Source organism: Rhodnius prolixus, unplaced genomic scaffold (assembly GCF_049639745.1).
Source record: "Rhodnius prolixus isolate KJV_2025 unplaced genomic scaffold, Rpr scaffold_3, whole genome shotgun sequence".
NCBI lineage: Eukaryota > Metazoa > Arthropoda > Insecta > Hemiptera > Reduviidae > Rhodnius > Rhodnius prolixus.
Genome location: NW_027411603.1, coordinates 14,002,457 through 14,024,834, shown reverse-complemented (window position 1 = coordinate 14,024,834; position 22,378 = coordinate 14,002,457). Strand labels below are relative to the sequence as shown.

The window sequence follows — 22,378 nt, the reverse complement described above, 5'->3', positions numbered from 1 at the left end:
AACATTTCTTTCTGAGGGCAGGCAAAAAAGGCATACATTGAATTTCTTAAATCACAGGACGCCAAGGGCTGAATAAATCTACTTGATCTAACGCTTATTTTGATAAAATTGTACGAATATGAGTGGGGAAGGATGGTTGAGGAACTTATTTATTCAAATATTATCTTTTGTTAAATAAGACACTTTCTAAACGTGATTATTGTTGGCATTACGTTTCAAAAATAACAGTTTCCTCTACCTCACTAGCAGTTTGAGCGAAACATCCAAATTGAGGAAATCATCTAGGATCTGTTATGTTTATAGTTTGTATAATTATATGATCATCTAGGATCTGCTGGGATAAGTCGCAATTAACCAAGCCTTGAATCAGAATGGCTTATAAAGTTTAGGAACGGAAATGTTGTTATGATCCAGAATTCAGTAGAGTAGTCAGAGAATAATTCATTCTGGGTTTTGTGAAAGTAGAAATGGAACCTACGCCAGACACGTCAGAGAAATCTACGATATCTGAAAATCGATTAGGGTCGGAAGGCTAATAAGCTGGATGTTCAGGAGAGGTGAAGGAATAATTATGAGAAAGAATAGAAATTATGAAGTAGACGACCTCGAGTGTTGGCAACTTTTCTGTTGTAAATGTTTAGCGATGAAGACCCCTCCAAAGTAATAAAGGACTGAGATTGGAACAGGGATCTCAGTTAAGAATAACAGATGGTTGTGGAAGGAGAACAATACACTGGACAGAATTATTGGAAAAGGTAAGAATGAAAGGGAAACCGCAGTAAGTTGAAGGGATTCGGTCAATGTGAGGGCGTGTTTTTGGTGGGATGGGGAATTGTCATCTAGGATTGCCTCCTTGAACTCTCAGTCCAGTATAATCGGTTCTACATGACCTATTTCCCGGTATAGGTAGTGGTCGTCAGTCAAGAATGATTCTGTAATTAGGCTACTTCCAGTTCTTGTCTATGAGCTGATTCCGTTAGCGTACCAGAGCAGTATTATGAGTGGTTTATGAGAATTAGGATTCATCAAAAAGCTTGGAGTGTAGAGTGGTAAGAAGGGCAATTATACGAGTGATCAGTAATTTGAATTCAGTGAGGAATGATGTTAAATGGAAGGTGATGTACAGAGAATGCGAAGGAGCAGTATGTTAGGAATAGGTATATACTTTGCTATAGCAGGACGAGTGGAATAAGGAGGCAGCTTGGTTGAAAGAGGAGTAGAATTGGAATTGATCGGAGGAGGTAAGGATCTGGATTTGACGCTGGCTATTTAAGCATAGTCTTCTGCTAGTCTTCTCTGGCTACGGTAGGCGGTTGTTGGTGCCTTCCCTTGATAAAAAAAACTGGTTTAGATTGAAGTCCTGAGAAGGACCCGCCTTTAGCTTCGGCAGAGGCCTTATTTCCCTCAACTTTTTCAATGTTTTGTGTGCTTCAAAACTTTACAACCCTTGTAGGTAGCTGAATTAGCCGCCACATAATACGCAGGTGAGGTGATATAAAAATAAAATAAATAATAGACAGTCATTAACAGCTTTAATCTAATCTTAGCCATAAATTCAACTTTTATGCTGATGAACATATATTTTTTTTACCATGTCCGTCTCAAAATCTTTAGAAACGTAACGCCCGTCTAAATTAATTAAACTGTTATTATACAAATAGTATGTTAGCAAAAAAGAAAATTTTCAGATTTAATTTAATTCATAAATCTCAGTATTTTAACACATGCTTTAATTTATGAAGTAATGATAGAATTAAGTCAATATTAGCTAATAAAAAAAAAAATTCACAATGTTGGTAGCCTTGCCAAGAAAAGCAACAAGTTACTTTTATGTCTGTTTTCATTTTCAGTTTAATGATTAACATTGTTTGCTGCGCAACAAGGTGGCATCCAATAATTAATTCATTATTATGATAGTGTTTATCATTTATTGGATTAAAAAGGGATACATTAATTTTAATAATAAAGTCTCTCAAGTGAGTTACTACAATCACTTTGATTATTGTTATTGATCCGGACTTCAAGACATACAGGTATTCTAAATTTTAATTTAGCAAATTCTGTTACGAATTAAGATACTTTTTGCTACAGTATATAACATACTTTTAGGATTTGTGATAGGCTGTCTCCGTGGTAAACCAAGCATTATTATGATACTAGAATTTGTTATCAGCAGTGAAGGTTATATAAAAGTAATTTAATTTTTCATTTACATTACAAATTCAGTTCGTCAATTTTCGACTTAGAAAGTAATATTGGATTTTTGTTATTTTAATTTTTTAAATTTGAACATAAAGTACTTATTGCTAATTTCGTCCTAAATAATTTGTGGGTGGGGTTCTTTTAACACAATAACTACTTGGTTAATTAATGTTTATTTTTATTAAATTATTTTTAATTTAGAGTAAGGATTAATTTAGAAGTGAAGACTATTACTAAGGAAATACTTTTTACTTTTTCTTGATTGTTAATTTTTGATTATTCCCTTAAAAATGATTTCGTTTTGATGTAAATCCTACAGTTTAATTGAAAGCATAATTCTTAAGACATGTATTTGGATAATTTCAATCGTAGCTCTAATGAATTTTGAAAACCCTCTAGTTGTGAACTATTTATTATTTTCATAACATTTTTAATTTAAAATAGCCCTTAGAAAATGAAGTCGGGGTGCCTTAAGAACTATTTCATAAAATGGTTACCGATTTTTTGTATGATCTGTAAGTTTCACAATATTTCTAAAACATGGCTATTTAAAAGATTTTTTACTTTAATCTCTGATTATTATATTTAAAGTCCAATGTGAGGGAGGCAATAAAGATAGTTTCCTATCGTGTTGTAGGTTATGACGAAGACAATTTCTGGCAATAGATTTGTACCGTGTTAAATATTGATTTTTGAATTGCAATTATGTAAAGTTGTACGTAACCATACTGTATGTATCTTTTTTTCATATTGTTCAATGTTACATTTTGATAGGACCTTATTTTTCAAATTTATATAATTATTTTTCAGTACCTAAATTTGAAGTACTGAAATAATCTATAATATACTTTAATTTAATTTGATCCTTAACAGTAAAATACCCAATGAATTCGTCTGGTTAAAATTTAAATGCATTCCATACTGTGAACCTTGTTTAAAATGGGAATTACTGAAAAATGTAACCTTTTTCCTGGTTATCATAGCTTTCTTATGAATTAAAAGTTTGCGAATGTCTTAGCAATTTAGTATGCTATATTCATGGTAAATTTGTTTGTACTAAAATATTTGTATACTATCTGAAGTTTAAAATTAACTTTGAACCATTTTGTTTTGTTTATTGCTATGTGAAATAACTCAGTTTTTTGTTTCTCTTCTTTCTTTCTCTGAAATCATCGTCGGCTTTTTGAGACTGTGAGTTAAATAAATTCCTTTTCTGGAGTGATATTTTTTAATATTTGCTCATATAAATTGTAATCATTTGTAATTTTAATTTGTACTCTTATTTGAATCACACCACAACCCAAACCCAAGTTGTACCTGTTTGCTTTGCTTTAAAGGAAAGGTTATTACTACAGTCGTGATTTGATAACTTATAATATAAAAATGTCAAACTGACTTTAGTCAATTATTAAACATTTAATGCAACAGATTGAATGAAGAGTACTGGAATATTAAGAATATAGAAATCGTGGTAATCCATTAGGCTCCAAATTGAGGTCATTTTTATTGTGAATATAATTTTGGTTTATAAACGCGATTCATGTCAACATGAATTTTAAGTTTTTAAGTTAATAGCATCGACCTCCTTGTTCCGTGATCTACTCTCTTGCTTTTCATATTATCTACTATTAGATTTTTTTCTTCAGGAGAAGTACAAGGCTCTGTACACTGTACATTCTTCATGCTTACATTCTCTATAATCATATTACATACAATGTTTGCGGACATTTTCCTCTTTTGTAAGGTGTTCGTGATCGCTAACTTTAAGAACAGTTTACAAGCTTTTGACACATATCTCTTCTTTTTTTAAAAAAGTCTTCGTATACCTATCCCAACTTTGTTCATAAGAGCGTTGGAGCAGCAGCTGTGAGTGAAATTAATTTTAAATATTTTTCTATAGGGATTAAAGATTACATATTATAATTAAACCAAATTAACACCACCAATAGAAAAACAAAATTTAAATTTTATATTTTATTTCATATTATATTTCATAGTATTAATTACCATGGTATCAAAATAACTGAAAGATTTATTTTGTTAGTTCTTGGCGATTTTTTCAATAACAGCCCAAGGGATTTTCTTTTAAGTTAAAATATTTATCTAGATAAAACTATTTCAAATATAAAAACCCTCCAGGGTTTTATGACTTTGTGGGAATGCCAAAACGTTAGCTGTTCTACAGTACGATTTAACGAACATAGTATGAAGGACATTAATATATTCCTGCACATCTAAGCTTGAAAAAGTTTCGCAGTTCAGAAAGAAAGATCTTGTAAATGTTTCAGTTCAGAATTATTTTTGTCATAAAGTATTGCTGTCTAGTTTAAGTGTATGTTATAAAATTATAATAGCAATAAATAGTAATTATTATTTTTAACTTTTATCTGTCTTGTGTGTTTCAGAATTATTGGAATGGATTTTATTCATATACTGCCATTGGAAATACTGGAAGAGATTTTTCTATTTTTAGACAGCATTGACTTAATTAGATGCAGTTGTGTATCGTATCGTTGGAGGGAAGTTATAAACAGCAACAAAATATGGGCGAAACGTTGCGCAGTAGAAAAAATTCTCCACAAACCTTATTTAAGAAAAAAAGATTCATTATTTTTGAATCCAACAAAAATGTACAAAACTACTGACAGCATAAGCAATCGGTTGACAGCGACCTGCCATTGGCGTTCCCATTATAACCGATATATGTACGTGAAAAGAAATTGGAAAAGAGGGCATTATACCATGCTCAGGACTAAAGTGAAAACTAGCCACTATAAAGAAGGTATGCTGTTAAACATTGAAGATGCTAGAATATCCGTTCATCTGGTGCCAGAAAGCTTAGAAGAAAAATTTTATATTGAGAAAAAAGATAGATTCGGTATGGTTGACAATGTACTTCTTAAGGATGGCCACATAATATATACCCAGGGAAGATACGTTGGTTGCTTCAAAAGGGACGGCAATACATTTAGTCCATTGTACGAACTTGAATTAGAAAGGAGTTCATGTGAATATCAACCCTCCCGCAACCATGCGGACAAAACCCTCACAGCAGCCGTTACGGATAAGTTTTTGTTGATCCAGGATAATCAAAATCCTTGCTATTTTAGATTTTACCATTGGACGAAAGGAACATTAGAAAGAGTATTAAGTGTACACAAATCTCTCAGTTTGGTTAGAAGTTCTTGCCCAGAGTTTTCGTGCATTGAAGCTTTAGGAGATAAAGTATATGTATCATATACAGTATCCAATAAAAATCTTATATCTCAGTACAACTTCACTACTGGCAAATGGGGTCATACGTTTGAGACACATCTAAGGGCATTTGAATTAGTTTCATCAAATAATTTCCTTTGCGCCAAACTTTCAGACATAGCTTTCGAAAAAAGCTGTGAACTCAATGTATGGTCACTGCATACAAAAATTGAGGTAGCCCTATTTTGTACAAATAAAAACCTTCCAGTAATTTTGACACAAGATGGTAAAATTATTTTTACTGAACATGAATCTATATATGTGCGGGGTCTTGTTACATCTTTTGACGTAGAAATGAATGTAGCAACTAGATTGGAAAGCATGTGTCTAGTGTGGGATAAGATGCTTTTAGTGAATCTCGGTTCTGCCCTTCAATTATGGGATTGGGCAAATGGAATTCGTTTGCAAACATTTCTACGAGATGCCATAAGTAATGTTTGGGCTGATGATAAATTGATTGTAGTTTCTATTTCAAGATTTATTAACAGCTACAGCCCTGCGGGAGCATATATTATAGCATTTTGGTAATCAAAAGAAAGAAAAAATACATATGTTTTCCATAGTATGTGTTTTAATACTACTCAGGAAGTGAGATATTCGAAACTCACTATATAAATATTCTTGAAGAAGTTATTGAAATTTTTTTGTTTTAACTTTTTTTGTCTGTGGTATTTGACTTGTAATGCTTTTTGACTGTGAAATGAGTAGTTTTGCATGCCTCAAGGAAATGTTTAAAGATATATGAATATATCACCTGGTTTAATAATGCGAGCAGTGGAAGAATGTAACCTTTTCGTATTAAGAGAAAAGCAAATGACAATGTTATCTGATTATTAAACAGAATAAAACGGTAACTATTTCTTAATTATATGTTATAAGTAAGTTTTTTAAAACTACATTGTAGAAATTTTAATTAATGAACTAGGCAGTTAGGTTTTTTGCGTATTACATTATCATCTTCACTGGAATAACAATCGAACATTATTTTTAGGAACTAATGTGTACAGAGGTGAAAGTAACTCTGGGAAGTATTTTATGTGATAATAGTTAATTTTCTCCGAAAATATAATAGTTAAAAAATTTTGCTTTAACTGCTGACATTACTAGTACTTTATTTTAATGATTTTTGTATAGACTTTAAAATAAAAGATGTCAGTTACTTGTTTATAATTTGTATTTATCTCCGTAGTATTGTAGTGTTTATTTTCTTTATATGGGAAAAAATGAAAACTGGTGCTTGCACATGAATAGAAAGGGTGTTTGTTTTATAAATTATATATATTTATATTTGTTAACAAATTCATTTAGAATGTTAATGACTTACTTTTTCTCTTTTTTTAAAGTCAAAATAATTTTTATTTTCTGCCACAATATTTATTTTAGATATTTATTTGAGATTGAATTAATGTTGCTGTTTATAGTGAGAAAATGTTTAAAAATTTAATAAAAGGGATTTAAACCGTTAATTCTTTCTTACATGTCGCTCGATAAAGATATTTATTCCTAGTTCATTATTTTATTTTATTCACTATGATTTATTCTGAGAACTTTTTGTCATTCTAGTAAATTTTCTTTTTAGTGAAATGAATTTTATTGTGCGTACAATTTATTTCAACAATATTAAAGGAAAAATTCCTTGGCCATCGAAGGAAACATAAACTTTTCAGGAAAACTTAAGGACCCTTACGGACGGCAGTGGCAGTTTCTTAATGTTCTTTGACACAGTTTAGAGGTGAAACTTTTTTTTAAGGCATTAATCTTTTAAGTTGAGCATTAAAATTGCTTGCTTACATTAACTTTGAAAGTTCTGTCACATCCACCTGAATAAAATATTAAGGGAAAGAAAACAACTTTAAACAAATGATAAAAGTACTGACATTGAGGGAAGCTGATTCAATAAAAAAAAAAAAGTACAGACAAAGCAGATTTGAAACATATACAAGTTTATTTCAAATTCACAATTTCATTTTACTAACCGAAATTGAATCTGTCTTAAGCTTTTCTTAGTGCTTCTTAATTTCTTCCATCGTCAGAATTTGGATCAAGTTGGTAATAAGCCACTTTTAAAAGGGACTTACACTCAATCAGTGTGGATGTTGAGTGTGACGAAAAATGTTAAGGAAATCATCTGCATATAAATTTAAACATTTACTGCTGCATAGAATATTTATGCACTCTTGGAACTTAAGTTAGCCTGTTGAAAGAACCTTGAATGAAATTTAATTTCTTACTAAATAATATTTGAATCACAATGCATTTTGATACTTGGTGTACTCAAATAAGATATAAACAAAGTACAGAAATCCCATTTATATAACAGTTATAACTTCAAAAACAACAGCAGTCATTTAATTTCTAATTGCTTATACTTCATTTGTTATTTCAAATAAAGTAGTCTCAATTTGGCTTTTTCATGACTAAAAAAACACTTAAATGATACTACAATTCAAAACTTGCTCAATTTTTTATTTTAAAAGCGGGATTTAGAGTACCGGATCCGATCACGAAGAGACTACCTTCCAAACATTTCTTAAGAAAACTGTAATTTTGCCAGGAAAATATTTCTTCAACTGATAAAAGTTTGTTACACAAAGGAGTTCTCCCTTATATTTTTCTTATTATTACAATATTCATTTTATCTTTTTAATATAGGATATTACTTTCTTAAAAATTATATCCCACCTAAACCTTATCAAATTAAAAGACTCTAAGTAATCAGTTTGTGCCAGTAGTCGATTCTTTCAGTCATGGTAGGTAAATCAAGTAGGACTTCAAATCTCAGGAAAAGGTAAGTTAAATTTATTATACAACAAAAAAACTAGTTATCTTAAAACGTAAAAAACTGGTTATCTATTTCAAAAAATGAATTCCTTACGCCGACGTTCCTAAGTATATCTGAGGAATGGAATATTCTTCTAACTAACCTTATAATATCTTATTAGGGCAGATTCACAGAGAAAATTAATGAAGTCTATAATTGGAACAAAACTAAAAAATTAAGGTAGTCTATACTTAATCATAATTTGTTTATTTGTTCCCTTATACCTGTATCTACAGGTAGCTAATTATAATTTAAATTTATAAAGAAAATATAATTTAACAAAATAAATTTCATCTAGACGTAAAACATTATTAATTCTTAAAACACTGAAGAGTTATAAAATATAATTTAAAAAACATTTATAAAGCAACTTCTAATTTATAAGATAACATAGTAATATAACTATTGATATCGTGGTGAAATTGATCAGATATCGTACATTTAATAAAAACTGCAGTCTTTTCAATGCCGATTTTTGTAATTAATGAATTATTTAACTTAACAAGAATTTATTTACAAGAAATCAATATAACTTGCTAGACTAAGTGTAGAACTAAGTAGATATTTCTTTTTAACATCATATGAAGTGCAGTCGAATAGAGTCTCCTATATTTTTTGATTCGTAGGGTTCATAATTCATTACTTTTTACATCTATTCTAACCATTTAAAGTACACAGCCTATGTTGACTCATCAGTCTTGACTTACCAATACTTGTCTTGGGAAACAATCCTACCATAAGTAGCACATTACTCTAAACTTGGTATTTTAAGAGGAATTTCCAGCACAAGAGCGATATTGCTTCCAGAGATTGTTGAATTATTTGCCAATCCTTACAGTATACTAAGGAGCGATCCCATATCCGCTTTTCTTTTCTAACTGAGGATTGGATCAGTATTAAAAAGAAAGCAAAATTTAATGTTTTTTACCGAAATTCTTAAAGCAAGATAATAGTAAAATTGAGAGAAAGAAAAGAAGAAAACTGTTTAACATTTCCTGAAAATTAGTATTTTTTTTTTTACAGAATATGTAATATGTATGAACAATAATGGTTCTCCTGAAGTAAAATATGGCAATAAAGTCTAGCAAATGTGTTTATGTCACTATACTTTTTTTTCTAAAAAGTAGATTTAAAATTTTTAGCTTACAAAACATTAGTAAATAATGTAAGCACATTAGTTAATGGTAAAGAGTAAATTTGTAATGTCTCTCAACAAGTTCTGAATAAAATGAAATTTTGCATAATGTTCTGAAAACCTAGAGAAGTTTACATATATAAGCTACAGTTTCAAACACTGAAGAGTTACAAAATATAATTTAAAAAACATTTACCTTGACGTATAATTATTGTAATGTAGAACTGAATTTGAACTTGCAAAGGTTTCTTAATTTTTGTGCCTGTTTTATTTTGAATGCAAGGAGAGATGAACATATTACGCCTCACTTCATATTTCTTGATTCGCTGTGTGTGAGGTACACAAGAAAGTATTTCCATGATTATTATTACTTTTTTTCGTAAAGCATTTCAAGAATAAACACCTGCAATATTTATTCAGTATGTTCATAAGTAAGGCCCTATTAGACTTAAGAAACAACAAGGTAGTTAATATCTAATTCTACACTTCTTTAAGTGATCGGTTTTATCCCACAATCAGCTTTAATTATGATCCGTACAATTTGTATCAATTGATAGTCACTTTTACGTTTATCAGAGTTACTTGTTGGGGTCAAGTGCAACCCTCATAATAATGAAAACGTGAAGGTGACGGAGAAGTTCAATTGACTGATCAACGAATTTTAAGATAAACGATTCCCAACAGTTAAACTTCATAGAAGAATAATTTCAATAAATTTTAACTACATACGTTATTTGAATATACACCTGCACTGCATAGCATAAGTTGTGGCATGTTTATCTTCTCACAGTATTTTAATTTAGATTGCTATTCCATTTTTCTGGCTTTGTATAACCAATAATTTTGACCCAAACCTACAAATTATCGATAATTTTAATTTACATTTATTATTACCTTGCAAAATTGTTGAAAAAACATTCTTACCACTATAATCCATTTCAATATGATACATTGTTATCTCCACCTTAAATTGTATTTAAAAAACTGAATTGCATTGCACTGAATTGTGCTGCTTCTGTTAGCTTCTAATGTTAATCACAAATAACTGAAACTCTCACAAAATTTGCTAATGGAACGAGAAACTAACAAGAAAATAATTGAATTCTCAGGAAACGGCAGTAATACTTCCCTAAAAATTCAACTAGAGAAATTTGTGTTAAAATCCAAAGATCCTTTAGGCGAAGCGGTTATTTGCTCTCTTATATGCCCTACATCAACCTGTCTACCTAGTCAATAAAAAATAATAACAGAAATATTTTAATTATATTTTGCATAACATCTTACATATATATAGCATACTTTGAAGGAAAATTTTACATTAACATCATTATGTATTGGATATATAATATGCACCTGATGAATTACCCTGAAATAATGTGAATTTGCTAATATCCTATTTAATAGTCAAAATAAAAAAATAAAAAATAATAAAATCAAGGCATTAACAAATTGCCTCTGCACGTTATACCATCCAAATATAGACTAAATATAAAAATTATTGTTTCCATTTATGTTCCCAATAGTCGCCACAGGAGCGCTCTGCAAACTGGAAAAAGCTTAAACAACCTTAAAATATGGTCAAAATATCAAGTGATGTAATAGGATACAAACCTGCGTAGGAGCTCTTTTTTGTTTACATTAATTTTTTCCGTTGATTTTATTTAAATATTTAACGTCTATATTAATAGAATCATGCTGTGGATCACTAGAAGATATAAGCTGTGGAACATTAGAAGATAATAGAATCAGTACATCAAGACAATTACGTTTTTTAAATACAATTTAAGGTGTAGATAACAATGTATCATCTTGGAATGAATTATAGTGGTAAGAATTTTTTTTCAACAATTTTACAAGACAATAATAAATGTAAATTAAAACTATCGATAATTTGTAGGTTTGGGTCCAAATTATCGTTTATTGTTTATATGAAGTCAAAAAAATGGAATAGCAATATAAATTAAAATACAGTGAAAAGATAAACATGCAACTTATGCTATGGCAGTGCAGGTGTATATTCAAATAACGTATGTAGTTAAAATTTATTTAAATTATTTGACTTCTTTTTCTATGCAGTTTAACTGTTGGAAATCGTTTAACATAAAATTCATTGATCAGTTAATTGAACTTCTCCGTCAGCTTCACGTTTTCATTATTATGAGGGTTGCACTTGTTTCCAACAAGTAACTTTCAATTGATAAACGTAAAAGTAACTATCAATTGATGCAAATTGTACAGTTTCATAATTAAAGCTGATTGTGGGATAAAACCGATTCATTTGGAGAAGTATAGAAATAGATATTAACTACCCTGCTGTTTCTTAAGTCTAATAGGGCCTTACTTATGAACATACTGAATAAATATTGCAGGTGTTTATTCCTGAAATGCTTTACAAAATAATAATAATAATAATAATCATCATCATGGAAATACTTTCTTGTGTACCTCACACACAGCGAATCAAGAAATGTTAAGTGAGGGGTAATATGTTCATCTCTCGTTGCATTCAAAATAAAACAGGCACAAAAATTAAGAAATCTTTGCAATTTTAAATTCAGTTCTACATTAAAATAATTTTACGGTAAGGAATAATAATCAAGGTAAGGAAATATTACGGTTGCGACCAACTGTTATTTTAGTGAAATGTTTTTAACATATTTTAATTGATGAATGTTTTCAAAATTTTGCTAGTAAGTTATAAAATTAGAGATCATTAATTTGCTTATTCTAGGATAGTTTATTATTGTGACAACCAAACATTTTGCGGGTATCACGTAGTGCAGTAATTTTCAAATTGGAACTAAGAGTTATATTGTTGACATACATGGCACTTAAAACCAACATTCCTGCAACAAACATGGGTTTTACAAATGTTAAACGAAATATTATTTTGTTTAAATGAGAATTTACCTATTAAGCAAGGTGGAGATAATATGAAATCACTTAAGCATGGTTTATAGTGGTAAGAAATTATTATATGTAAGACCCCCAAAAGGCACATCTACATAAAATTCCGAATCGAATGATACCTCATTCAAGAAAATCGGTTCACGCGTTTAGGCGCTACGTTGTTTACAAAAAAGGTAACAACAAGAACAAGACCAATTTTTGAAAATGCCTTTTTTGCTCATTTTCAGCAACTTTTTTCTCGTAATCTACTAAATCTAGGTTTGGCCAAAAAAATCACTGTTATAAAGGAGGACTTGCCCTATATTTTAAAGGAAATTTGAGAATTTTACCTTTTATAGAAAAAGAGAAAAAAATTGTCAAAGTTGGGTGTTTTTCAACGTTACGCTTTTTCGTGCAGTTTTTGATGATCAACCCTTATACAACTGTCCTACCGGACAGTTTTAATAATGAGTGAATTATTGTGAGAATTTCAAATAAAATGTTTCAGTAACTTTGTATGGGTGTGTCCTGATCATCCTTATTGTTTAAACAAGCAAGACAAATGCAGAGCAGTATCAATTAGTTTATTGTAAAATGATACGTTTCAACAAGTGAAAAGAACGACCATATTTATTCAAGAGTATATTCAATCATTGCCTGAGAAAAATGCAAAGAGGACTTTTGGGAAAATTCTGGGATATTACCAAATTGGGAAGATTGTCCTACGATCCTAGATCAAGTGTGACGTTTCTTTTGGCTACTGATACTAGGTAATGACCTCTTCTTCTAATCTGATAATATAGTCTTCTAACTGAAATCTAACAGCTATTCTCAAACTGAGAAGGGTTTATTAAATTTTATTCTAGACGTTTATATTAAAGTTTATGCTTATAAATAAATCTTTATTTCATTTGTTTACTAATTCTTTAGGCATTAATTTATGATAGTATTTTTGTCTTCGTAGGAAAAATCATTAACAAATCAATTATTTTCTTGTTAGTTTCTGGTTCTACTGTATGACCAAAACGTTTCGAGTAGGTTTTAGTTGTCTGCGGTTCATTAGAAGATATCGAAATCATTTTCAGAAAATCCTAATGAATGGACTTAGGAAAGAGCAATATTTAAAAAAAAGTCACAAACTTACTGTGAATCTTTTCTTTCTTGATTATTGTGATTTCTGAGGAGTTCTTCTTTTTGGTGTTTCCCTATTGAGTAGGGGATGTGATGGTGGCAAACAATCATTAGTCCAGTGTGATCCATCTGTGGTTTATTATGCTGAAAGGATTATATAATTAAGACAAATTTTCTTGAAATAAGGTTGGTTTTATAATAAAAATAATATTTTTTAATATTATAATTATTTTTGTCAATGGCAAGTAGTGCTTTGTATTCCTCGTTATTGGGATGCACGCGTAGAAGGATTGGGTGTAAGATCGAAAACCGCTGCACTTAATGGATCCATTGGATTTCAACAAAGTACATTTTATTAGAATGCTTTTGCTACTGAAAATAAATATAAATTAAATTGTCACGAAGAACTTATTTTTGGTAAGATGGATTTAATAACAGATCATTTATAGATGATTTATAGTGGTAAGAAATGTTTTATTTTATAAAATAATTTTGCCACACTATTTGTGTGGCATAGCAATATGAATTAATAAAGTAAAATAATCGCCTATTGTTTCAGGCGGGGCTTAACGTCCAACTACCAATTATTAGGGATATGAACTAATTTATTGAAGTATGCACAAGCCTCAAATAATGGTGGCTATTTTTATGCAAGAGTATATTCATATAGCGTATTTAGTTAGAAAATATTTCAAAACTTATATTCCTTTATTATTCTATGGAGTTTAACTGCTGAGAATCGTACATCACAAAAATTAATTAATCAGTTAATGAAAGGGCTTCGTCAATTCGCAAGAAAGGTCACTTACATGATTATTCTATGGTTGTTTTTGATTTTTGCATCAATGCATTTTCTGGATATTACGTATGGAATAGGGATTGGCAGTAATTTTCAAAATGGAATCAGTATCTATAATCTAGGTTGTTGACATATCTGCCACTTAAAGGTGCCATCATGACTTTGATTTTGTAAATTTTAAACGTAATATTATCTTGTTTGGCTAACGTAGCAATAGAGCACAAATCCAAATTAAATTTTACAATGTTCTTTTCTAATTCAAACAGAGTACAGTTTATGTAAATGGAATATAAAAGATGTCAAAAAACTTGGATTGAGGAAACCCTGAATAATAAAATACCTAGTTTTCTAATAGATAAACCACAGAGTTTTGTCAGAGAATTGCAATCCTTTCATCAGGAACTTTTGAGAGATTTTATGTTCAAGTTAGAATCACATTCAGTAGCTCCTGTAAAGAACCAAGAAAAACATACCCAGGTAAAAATATCGATTAAAAAAAAAATTATATTTCATGAGTATCCTTAATTTTCAGAATTATTCTCAGTTCATTCTTTTGGTGATCTCACTCTTGCGGATGAGATGATGGTCGATGAGGTGCAGATTTAGCTTGGAGTGCTACATCTCTGAAGAATTATATTAATTTTTTAAGAGGTTTGTTTTATTATTATTATTATTATTAGTTTTTTTCTGTCAGTTAGTAGGATAGATGTGGTTATGGAGTTGATGTAAAAGCCAAATACGCTTTTAGTATTTTAACCTCAGTTACAAGACCACCAAAACAATAAATAAATAATAAAATAAACCTCAGTCCGATTCATCTGGCCATTCTATTTTTTGTCTAGAGTCTATGGCAAAGCCCTCTCAATTATTATTATTAATTTTTTTCAGAGCTACTGGGAAAGGAGAAGCTGTAGGCTTTTCATACCATGTTCTGTTGTGCTATAATCGTTAGTTAGTGTACGGGTTCTACTGAACTTAGAGACACAGAAGATCGCATAAAGGACTGCTAGAAAAATCCTAGGTTGTTGAAAAAGTTGTGAAATTCTTGGTACCAGCTCTAGAAAATCGTGATTTATGTTATGGCTGCAGTTTCTGGTGATTGGCCTTATCTGATGTCCTAATCTGATAATATATTCTGACTACAATGCAACGCAGTACTTACAAACTGAGAAGCAGGTATATTATTTTTTCAGTGTTGAATAGTAAGTTCTATTCCTCAGATTTGTTCTTGATTGACGTGTAGATCGCATTGATGTATGTAACTGCCAAATCCGCTGCTCTTCAAGAAACTTTATTTTTTTAGAGAGAGAGCGAGTGAGTGAGCGTGATGGAGGGTAGAGAGAGTGAATGAGAAAGACACTATCTATGTAATCATGTAAGGGAATAGCAATTTTATTTTGGTGTATCATCATTACCATTACTATCTCCATTATTATAAAGTCGTTAACTCTCCTAATTGAATGTTACAGATAATTACTGACCAAGACATTGGTACTAGATAATGCTGTGCATTCAACTAAACTAACGCTGAAGGAAGCATTTGCATTACTCTAAACTTGGTATTTTAAGAGGAATTTCTAGCAGAAGAGCGATATTGCGTCCAGAGATTGTTGAATTTTTTGCCAATCCTTACAGTATACTAAGGAGCGATCCCATATCCGCTTTTCTTTTCTAACTGAGGGATCAATCTAAAGAAGAAAGCACACGCTTAATGATTCGTAACGACATTCTTAAGGTAAGATGATAAAGAAAATAGAGAGAAAAGTAGAAAACTGTCAAACATTTCTTGAAAACAGGAAATTTTTTTACAGAATATTTAAATACTAAATAATGGTTCTTCTGAAGTAACATATGGCAATGAAGTCTAGGATATGTATTTTTGTCACTAAATATACACATTATTTTCTAAATAGGAGTTTAAATATTAAGCTTGCAAAATATTTGTAAGTACATAAGCTGCAGTAAGAGTAAATGGGAAACGTCTCTCAACTTGTTCTGAATAAAATGAAATTTCGCATGTTTTAGAAACACTTAATTATTTTTGGAAAGACATTAAAATCTGATTTTACTACATAATGAAGTTAATTGATTCATCTAAGCATATAATTTTCAGAAACTGCAAGAAAGGGTGAGACTTACAAATTTTTAAACATTTTAATTGAACATTTCGGGGGCTTAAGTTGTTATTTTCTTGGAAAACATAGTTACTCTGGCATGGGTACTTGAAATTTCTCTTGTAAAAGCTACAAGAACTGGTCACATTTAATCATAATGTGATACTTGAAGTACACAGTTTAGGAAACGTTCAGAGCAAAAGACCTCAAGCATTCCTCACTTTGATAAAATACTTAGTGATGATTTTTATAATTAATTTCCTTTTTGTAAAAAGATTTTAAAAGCTGATCCTAAAAATGAGTGTGGAGAGAAATACTACACTAATTTCCTTAAGTATGCTCATTCCATTGAATAGTATGAAACAAAAGCTATATCTTTCCAGCTATTAAAAGTTGGGATCTCTAATTATTGATTTAGTGAATTAACTTTTTTGCCAGGCACATTTTTATTTTCAAAATTGAAAGTAAAAACAAACTGAATGATTACCTTGTATCTGCCAATTGTAAATTATATTTACAGTAAAACTATGTGTTATATCTTACCCTTTTTAAGTTCTTTCTAAACTTTATTATTTCAAATAGTTTCTTGGGAAATTAATAAATAATTAGGCCTGAAATAGATACATTTTATTCTTTTTAAATAAAAAATGATAAAAAGTGGGCAGCTCTCTTTCTGACTTTTAGCCTATAAATTGATTGAAATTCACAATAATGTTACTAAATAGCGTTTAAAAAAGCCTATATTTAAAGAATACAAATTATTTTATTAATATATATGTTAAATATTTAAATAAAATTGACTAGAACGAAAAAAAAATAATTTAAACAGTAAAGAGCTCCTGCGCTGGTTTGTATCCTAATACAAAACTTGTTATTTTGACCATGTTTTAAGGTTGTTTAAGCTTTTTTCTAGTTTGCAGAGCGCTCCAGTGGCGACTTTTGAAAACATAAATGTAAACAATCCCTTTATTTAGTCTGTATTTGGTAGATGGTTGCTGCATTGTGGTATTTTTTAGGCAATGCTTTTATTATTTTTTCTGTATTTTTATTTTTATTTTTAAATAGGGTAATAGGAAAGTGATTCATCAGGTGCATATTTTGCTTTGAAACCACAGCAATACAGAATTATTTTAATGTAAAGTTTTCCTTGAAAATATGTTATTTATTATAACTGAAATATTACTGTTTTTATTTTTTATCGACTAGATAGACGAGTGGATATAAGAGCATATATATAAGGGCATATCAGAGAGACAAGAACCGCTGCTCATAAAGGATCTGTGGAAATTAACACACACTTCAACTTCTTCAAGTGTTGAATTTTTATTTATCCTCATTGATGACAGTTAATAATTACTATTAACAGACTTCTATTAATTATTCTATCAGGATTATCTGCAGTACCCAAAAAATGGTGCATTCAGCGGTTGAAATAACATAGTAATTTAAATAAATTGTTGCAAGCCGCAGCCGGAAAATTTTAAAAAATGTCAATTATTTTACTTTTAATTTCTACTTCCATTGGCGTCATTCATAAGTGAGTTTCTGCTGTCTATGGTTTCCTTCAGAAGATAACAGTATCACATTCAGAAACTCCTGATGAAAGATACCTATAGAACCAGGAAGGAGGAATAGTTTTAAAAAACAAGTAAATTATTACTTATGAATCTTCCTTATTTTGATTTTGTAGGAGTTCGTTATTTCGGTGTCTTGCCATTGAAGTGCAAACATGATGATTACAAACTGACTTTCCTGTAGTGTGATCCATCAGATGCATATTTCGTTTCGATGCCACAGCACTGAGAAAGAATTATATTAATGGAAAAGCATTTCTTGAAAGAAGGTAGGTATTATTATTATTATTATTATTAATATTAATATTTACACTAATGGTAAATAGTACTAAGTATTTCTCCCATATTTCTGTATGTTGGTTAGATAGACGTGTTTATGGAGTTGATGTAAAAACCAAATCTGCTTTTTGTATTTAACACAAACCACCCTACATTGTTTAATATTCATATTCTTTTTTACCTTTCGTCCATGATTGTGTATAGAATGTTTTTGTCTTCGAAAGTAAAGATAAATCAATTTTTTATGGAGAAGTTACTATTCGCAAGTTGGAGATAATATGATAAAGCATTGGAATGGATTAAGTGGTAAGAAAATGTAGTAATAATAAGTCCGATTTGAGAAATAATAAACAATTTCAATTAAAATTGATCAATAATTTGGTTTGTGGGTGCCCTGGTCATCATTTATTGGTGAAACAAGCAAAAAAAAAAAAAAAAAATGAGAGCAATGTAATTGAATTTATGGAGAAAGGACACTTACGCCTCAACAAGTGCAAAGAATGGCTGCAGTTGTGAAAGTGAGTATTCAATCAGGGTATGTAGTAAAAAATGTATTGAAATCATTAAAATTCTTATAATATTCTTTGAAGTTTAACTGTTCAGAATCGTTCATCACAACTACATTGATCAGTACCTTAAAGGGCGTTGTCGCTTTAAGTTGTAATTATCTTAAAAGGTGCCACAAATCTATACAAGTGAAACAATGGTTTTAATACAATTGAATAGTTCACAAAAAGAATGTTGAGTGAAACTGGGCACTGAACTGATTGGTATCTCGCCAAAATGTAAGCAGATTTTTATATTCAAGTTTTTGTATTACAACCAACCTCGATTGGAGGTTTATTTTTATTTATTTATTTATTTTTCAAGTTGAAATTGGGAAGAAGATTGTTACAAATGTAAGTTTTGAGAAAACTAGTGTTCAAGTTTTCGATCTTACTCTCATATCCATTTTTATGCATTGAAATCAGACCTTGGTATTAACGTTTATACAAATACATAATTCTCTGTTACAATTGGTATTAATGATCAAGGTCTTAAGTTATAAGAACTTTTTTAAATCTTGAAAACTGAATAATTATTCTTTTAGTTTCTGGTTTCATTGGTATGATTCATAATGATCTATTAAGTGAGTTTCTGCTGTCTGTGGTTATCAGAAGATAACAGCATCACATCCAGAAGCACTAATGGGATCAGAAAAGATCAGTAGTTTGTAAAGTATACAGTCATGCGCTTATTTTTTGTGATTCCTCATTTTATTAATTATTCTCATTTTAGAGGATTTCTTCCTTTTGGTGTCTTTTTATTGGTCTACGGAGCGGTGATTGCAAGCAGACTGTATTCTAGTGAGATACATCCATCAGTTGCATATTTCTTTTAAAAAGGTTTGTTCATTATTGTTATTTGATTTAACAGCACAAATAAATGAATAATTTTTGGTGAATAAAACTAAAAATTAAAGTAATGAAGTTTTTACACATTTAATGAAGCATTTAGTTTATACTATTTGGAATATCATTTAACTTATGGACTGTAAAGATAGGAGCTTCTTCCGTTTTCCGAGTTGTAAATGTCCCGAGTTGACCGTTGGTTTTATTTGAATAGGGAGTTAATGATTGATTTACATAGATCAAAGTTAATTGTTTTCAACGTTACGCTTTATCGTGCACTTTTTGACGATTAACCGTTATACACTCTGTCCTACCGGACAGTTTTAATCAAAACATTTTCTTGAGAATTCCAACCAATATGTCTAATAGGGAAACCTATCTTTACTTTTTTTTTAATAATCATTCTGTCCCTTGTACTTTGTCAGAAGTAATGATATGGGGGAGGTCAGGGACAGTCGAATATTGTGGTGGTAGGACTAACTCTGTACACGAGATCGACTTCACTCTCTTCGACATCTAGAGCAGTGCCTCCTTTATTCAATATATGGACTGATTTCTTATTGCAAATATGTTATATGAAGTATTACTACTGTTTTGCTTCGTGTTGTTTGTTTATGTAACTAACAGCAACTCATAGATCTTACTTTCAAGTACCTTTTTCTCATTCGTTTAGCATTCAAGCTGGGGCTATCAAGGAGTCAACTTTAAACTGTAAACTAGTAACGAAGAAGTATCCTCCCAAATACAAACATCACATTCATCTAGGATTTAACGGTCTCATCAGCATTTTGAGTTTTTGATTTTCAAATGAACTAATTTAAAGCAGAGGTATTCATTTGTGCAATCAATTAATTCAAATTGGTACGCAAAAAACAGACAATGGAGTGGAATTAAGCTTCGAATTATTGGTCATCAAAATGTAAGCAAACATTCAGAATATTATTAATTATTATAATATTACAATCAACCTCTATTTTCCTTGGCGTTTTTTTAAAAATCTATGAAGGAGACAATCAATAAAGAGTTGTATGTTTTATTAATAACTGAGTGCTGTTCACCACTTTTGTGACTGATTATTATTATTAGACAAAGATAGATTATTGATTATTGTGAGTTCTAGTCATATTCTGTTTATTTGTAATAATACAAGCTTTGCAATGGGGACCAGGTCACCTTCAGGGCTTATTCGTGCTAACAAATTTAATTTGTTTTACACAGTTACTTTATAAGATTTTGATATTTTAGTTTATATTTGAAGATATAATTCTCTGTTACATTTCTTTTTTTACAAAATTTTTAGATCTAAAATAAGTTTTTCGGCTTTTAACTTCATGTTCTATTGGTATCATTCATCAGGATGTTTTGAGTGAGTTCCTGCTCATTCTAGTTAACATTAGAAGATAATAGTCTCCTTCAGAGGTTTCTGATGAAGGGCACCAACAGACCGAGAAAAGAACAATAATTTAAATACATATTAATTATTTTACTGCATTAATTATTACTGCTAATTTTTTTAAAAACATTTTTTTAAGAGAGAGTTTGTGTGAATGAGAGAGACACCAACTATATGATAATGTAACGGAATAGTAGTATTATATGGGTGCGTCATATCTCCAGTGTCATAAAGTCGTAAACTCATAATTGAATGTTTCAGATTTTTTGAGACAGTATACTGTCAGTATATCCAACTATACGTTCAGCTAATCCAACATTGAAGGAAGGATTTGAAGGTCAAATGGCAGACGATAATATAGAAGTTGGTATCTGCAGTGAATCGGGATTTAGAGTTCTAGACCGATCACGAAGAGACTAACTACCTAGCAAACATTCCTTAAGAGACTGTAATTCTGCCAAGAATATGTTTCATCTGTTATTTTGTTGTTCAAATGAGTTCTCTTTTATGTTAATTTTTATTGTTACAATATTCATTTTTCTCTTTTTAATATATGAATAAAAAAGTGGTTATTACATACTTAAAAATTATATTCCATTTAAACCTGATCAAATTAAAAGGTAAGAAGACGTAAAAAGTTCAATTTGTGCCAGTAGTAGATTCTTTCAGTCATGTTAGATAAATCAATTCATAGAAAAGTTAAGCTAAATTAATTATATCACAAATGTAATAAACTAGTTATCTATGTCATAAACAAACCCTCCCTGAAATATTCTTTTAAATCACCACATCATTGGAGCAGATTCGCAATAGTTTGAATGAATGAAGTTTATGCTTGTTACAGAAAACTCTATATTTAAGGTGCCTATATTTTATTTGTTTGTATGATTAACAATAATTGTTAATTTGTTCTCTTATAGATAAAGTTAGCTAATTACTGTTAAATTAAAAAAGGTAATATAATTTTGAAAAAAGTACATAATTTCATCAAAAAATAAAACGTATTAATTTCTTAAGAACACTAAATATTTACAAGATATAATTTAAAAAAACATTTACACAGCAACAGTACATTAGGTAACATTGATGATTTTATCTGATTTTATACTTTAATATAAACTGCAGTTATTGTAATGCCGAAATTTGGAAATAATGTCTTTTTAACTTTACAAGACCTTATTTACTAGAATACAAATTGAACTAGACTTGACTAAGAACTGAACAATGTAGATATTTCTTTCAATTGAATGCAATCGAAAAAAAGAGACAATTTTAAATACTTTCTGATTGCATAGAACACATAGTTGAATACTTTTCACATCAGTCTACTCTATTTTAACAGAATAGCCTTTGATCTAGACTTTTCAATACTTGTCATAAGAAACAGTCCTACCC

The 22,378-nt window shown here is 29.9% G+C and overlaps 1 protein-coding gene and 2 long non-coding RNA genes across 38 annotated transcripts; 2 read left to right on the top strand and 1 right to left on the bottom strand.

Moving 5' to 3' along the window:
- Window positions 1-1,768: 1,768 nt before the first annotated feature.
- LOC141453826 (uncharacterized) lies at window positions 1,769-6,923 on the top strand. 6 transcript variants are annotated; one of them, XM_074127477.1, is made up of 3 exons: window positions 1,769-2,033; window positions 2,110-2,192; window positions 4,608-6,923. In XM_074127477.1, the coding sequence occupies exon 3, from the start codon at window positions 4,618-4,620 to the stop codon at window positions 5,983-5,985; it is 1,368 nt and encodes a 455-aa protein (XP_073983578.1). In that variant the 5' UTR covers window positions 1,769-2,033; window positions 2,110-2,192; window positions 4,608-4,617; the 3' UTR covers window positions 5,986-6,923. The 6 variants fall into 6 exon arrangements, with proteins under 6 accessions (XP_073983578.1, XP_073983577.1, XP_073983582.1 ...); XM_074127476.1 differs by lacking the exon at window positions 2,110-2,192 and having other exon boundaries at window positions 1,770-2,033; XM_074127481.1 differs by lacking the exons at window positions 1,769-2,033; window positions 2,110-2,192 and adding an exon at window positions 2,819-2,932.
- On the bottom strand, window positions 6,782-10,917 carry LOC141453838 (uncharacterized). 6 transcript variants are annotated; one of them, XR_012458212.1, is made up of 6 exons: window positions 10,767-10,917; window positions 10,338-10,639; window positions 10,143-10,267; window positions 9,610-9,816; window positions 7,434-9,156; window positions 6,782-7,277 (listed from the first exon to the last, which is right to left on the bottom strand). It is a non-coding gene; the product is annotated as an uncharacterized lncRNA (long non-coding RNA). The 6 variants fall into 6 exon arrangements; XR_012458213.1 differs by lacking the exon at window positions 6,782-7,277 and having other exon boundaries at window positions 7,369-7,651; window positions 8,986-9,156; window positions 10,767-10,916; XR_012458211.1 differs by lacking the exon at window positions 6,782-7,277 and having other exon boundaries at window positions 7,369-9,156; window positions 10,767-10,916.
- Window positions 10,918-10,975: 58 nt separating this feature from the next.
- On the top strand, window positions 10,976-21,562 carry LOC141453839 (uncharacterized). 26 transcript variants are annotated; one of them, XR_012458226.1, is made up of 14 exons: window positions 10,979-11,240; window positions 11,311-11,440; window positions 11,783-13,072; window positions 13,993-14,069; window positions 14,158-14,883; window positions 15,121-15,408; window positions 15,702-15,967; window positions 16,044-16,175; window positions 16,258-18,189; window positions 18,285-18,717; window positions 18,790-18,984; window positions 19,478-19,584; window positions 20,264-20,509; window positions 21,245-21,562. It is a non-coding gene; the product is annotated as an uncharacterized lncRNA (long non-coding RNA). The 26 variants fall into 26 exon arrangements; XR_012458237.1 differs by having other exon boundaries at window positions 11,783-14,883; window positions 16,258-16,360; window positions 17,553-17,691; window positions 18,037-18,189; XR_012458231.1 differs by adding an exon at window positions 19,070-19,098 and having other exon boundaries at window positions 10,976-11,240; window positions 11,783-14,883; window positions 19,290-19,584.
- The last annotated feature ends 816 nt before the right edge of the window (window positions 21,563-22,378 follow it).

Bases quoted from the DNA above. Each gene is read 5' to 3' on its own strand.
- LOC141453826 (XM_074127477.1), top strand. From the start codon at position 4,618: ATGGATTTTATTCATATACTGCCATTGGAAATACTGGAAGAGATTTTT.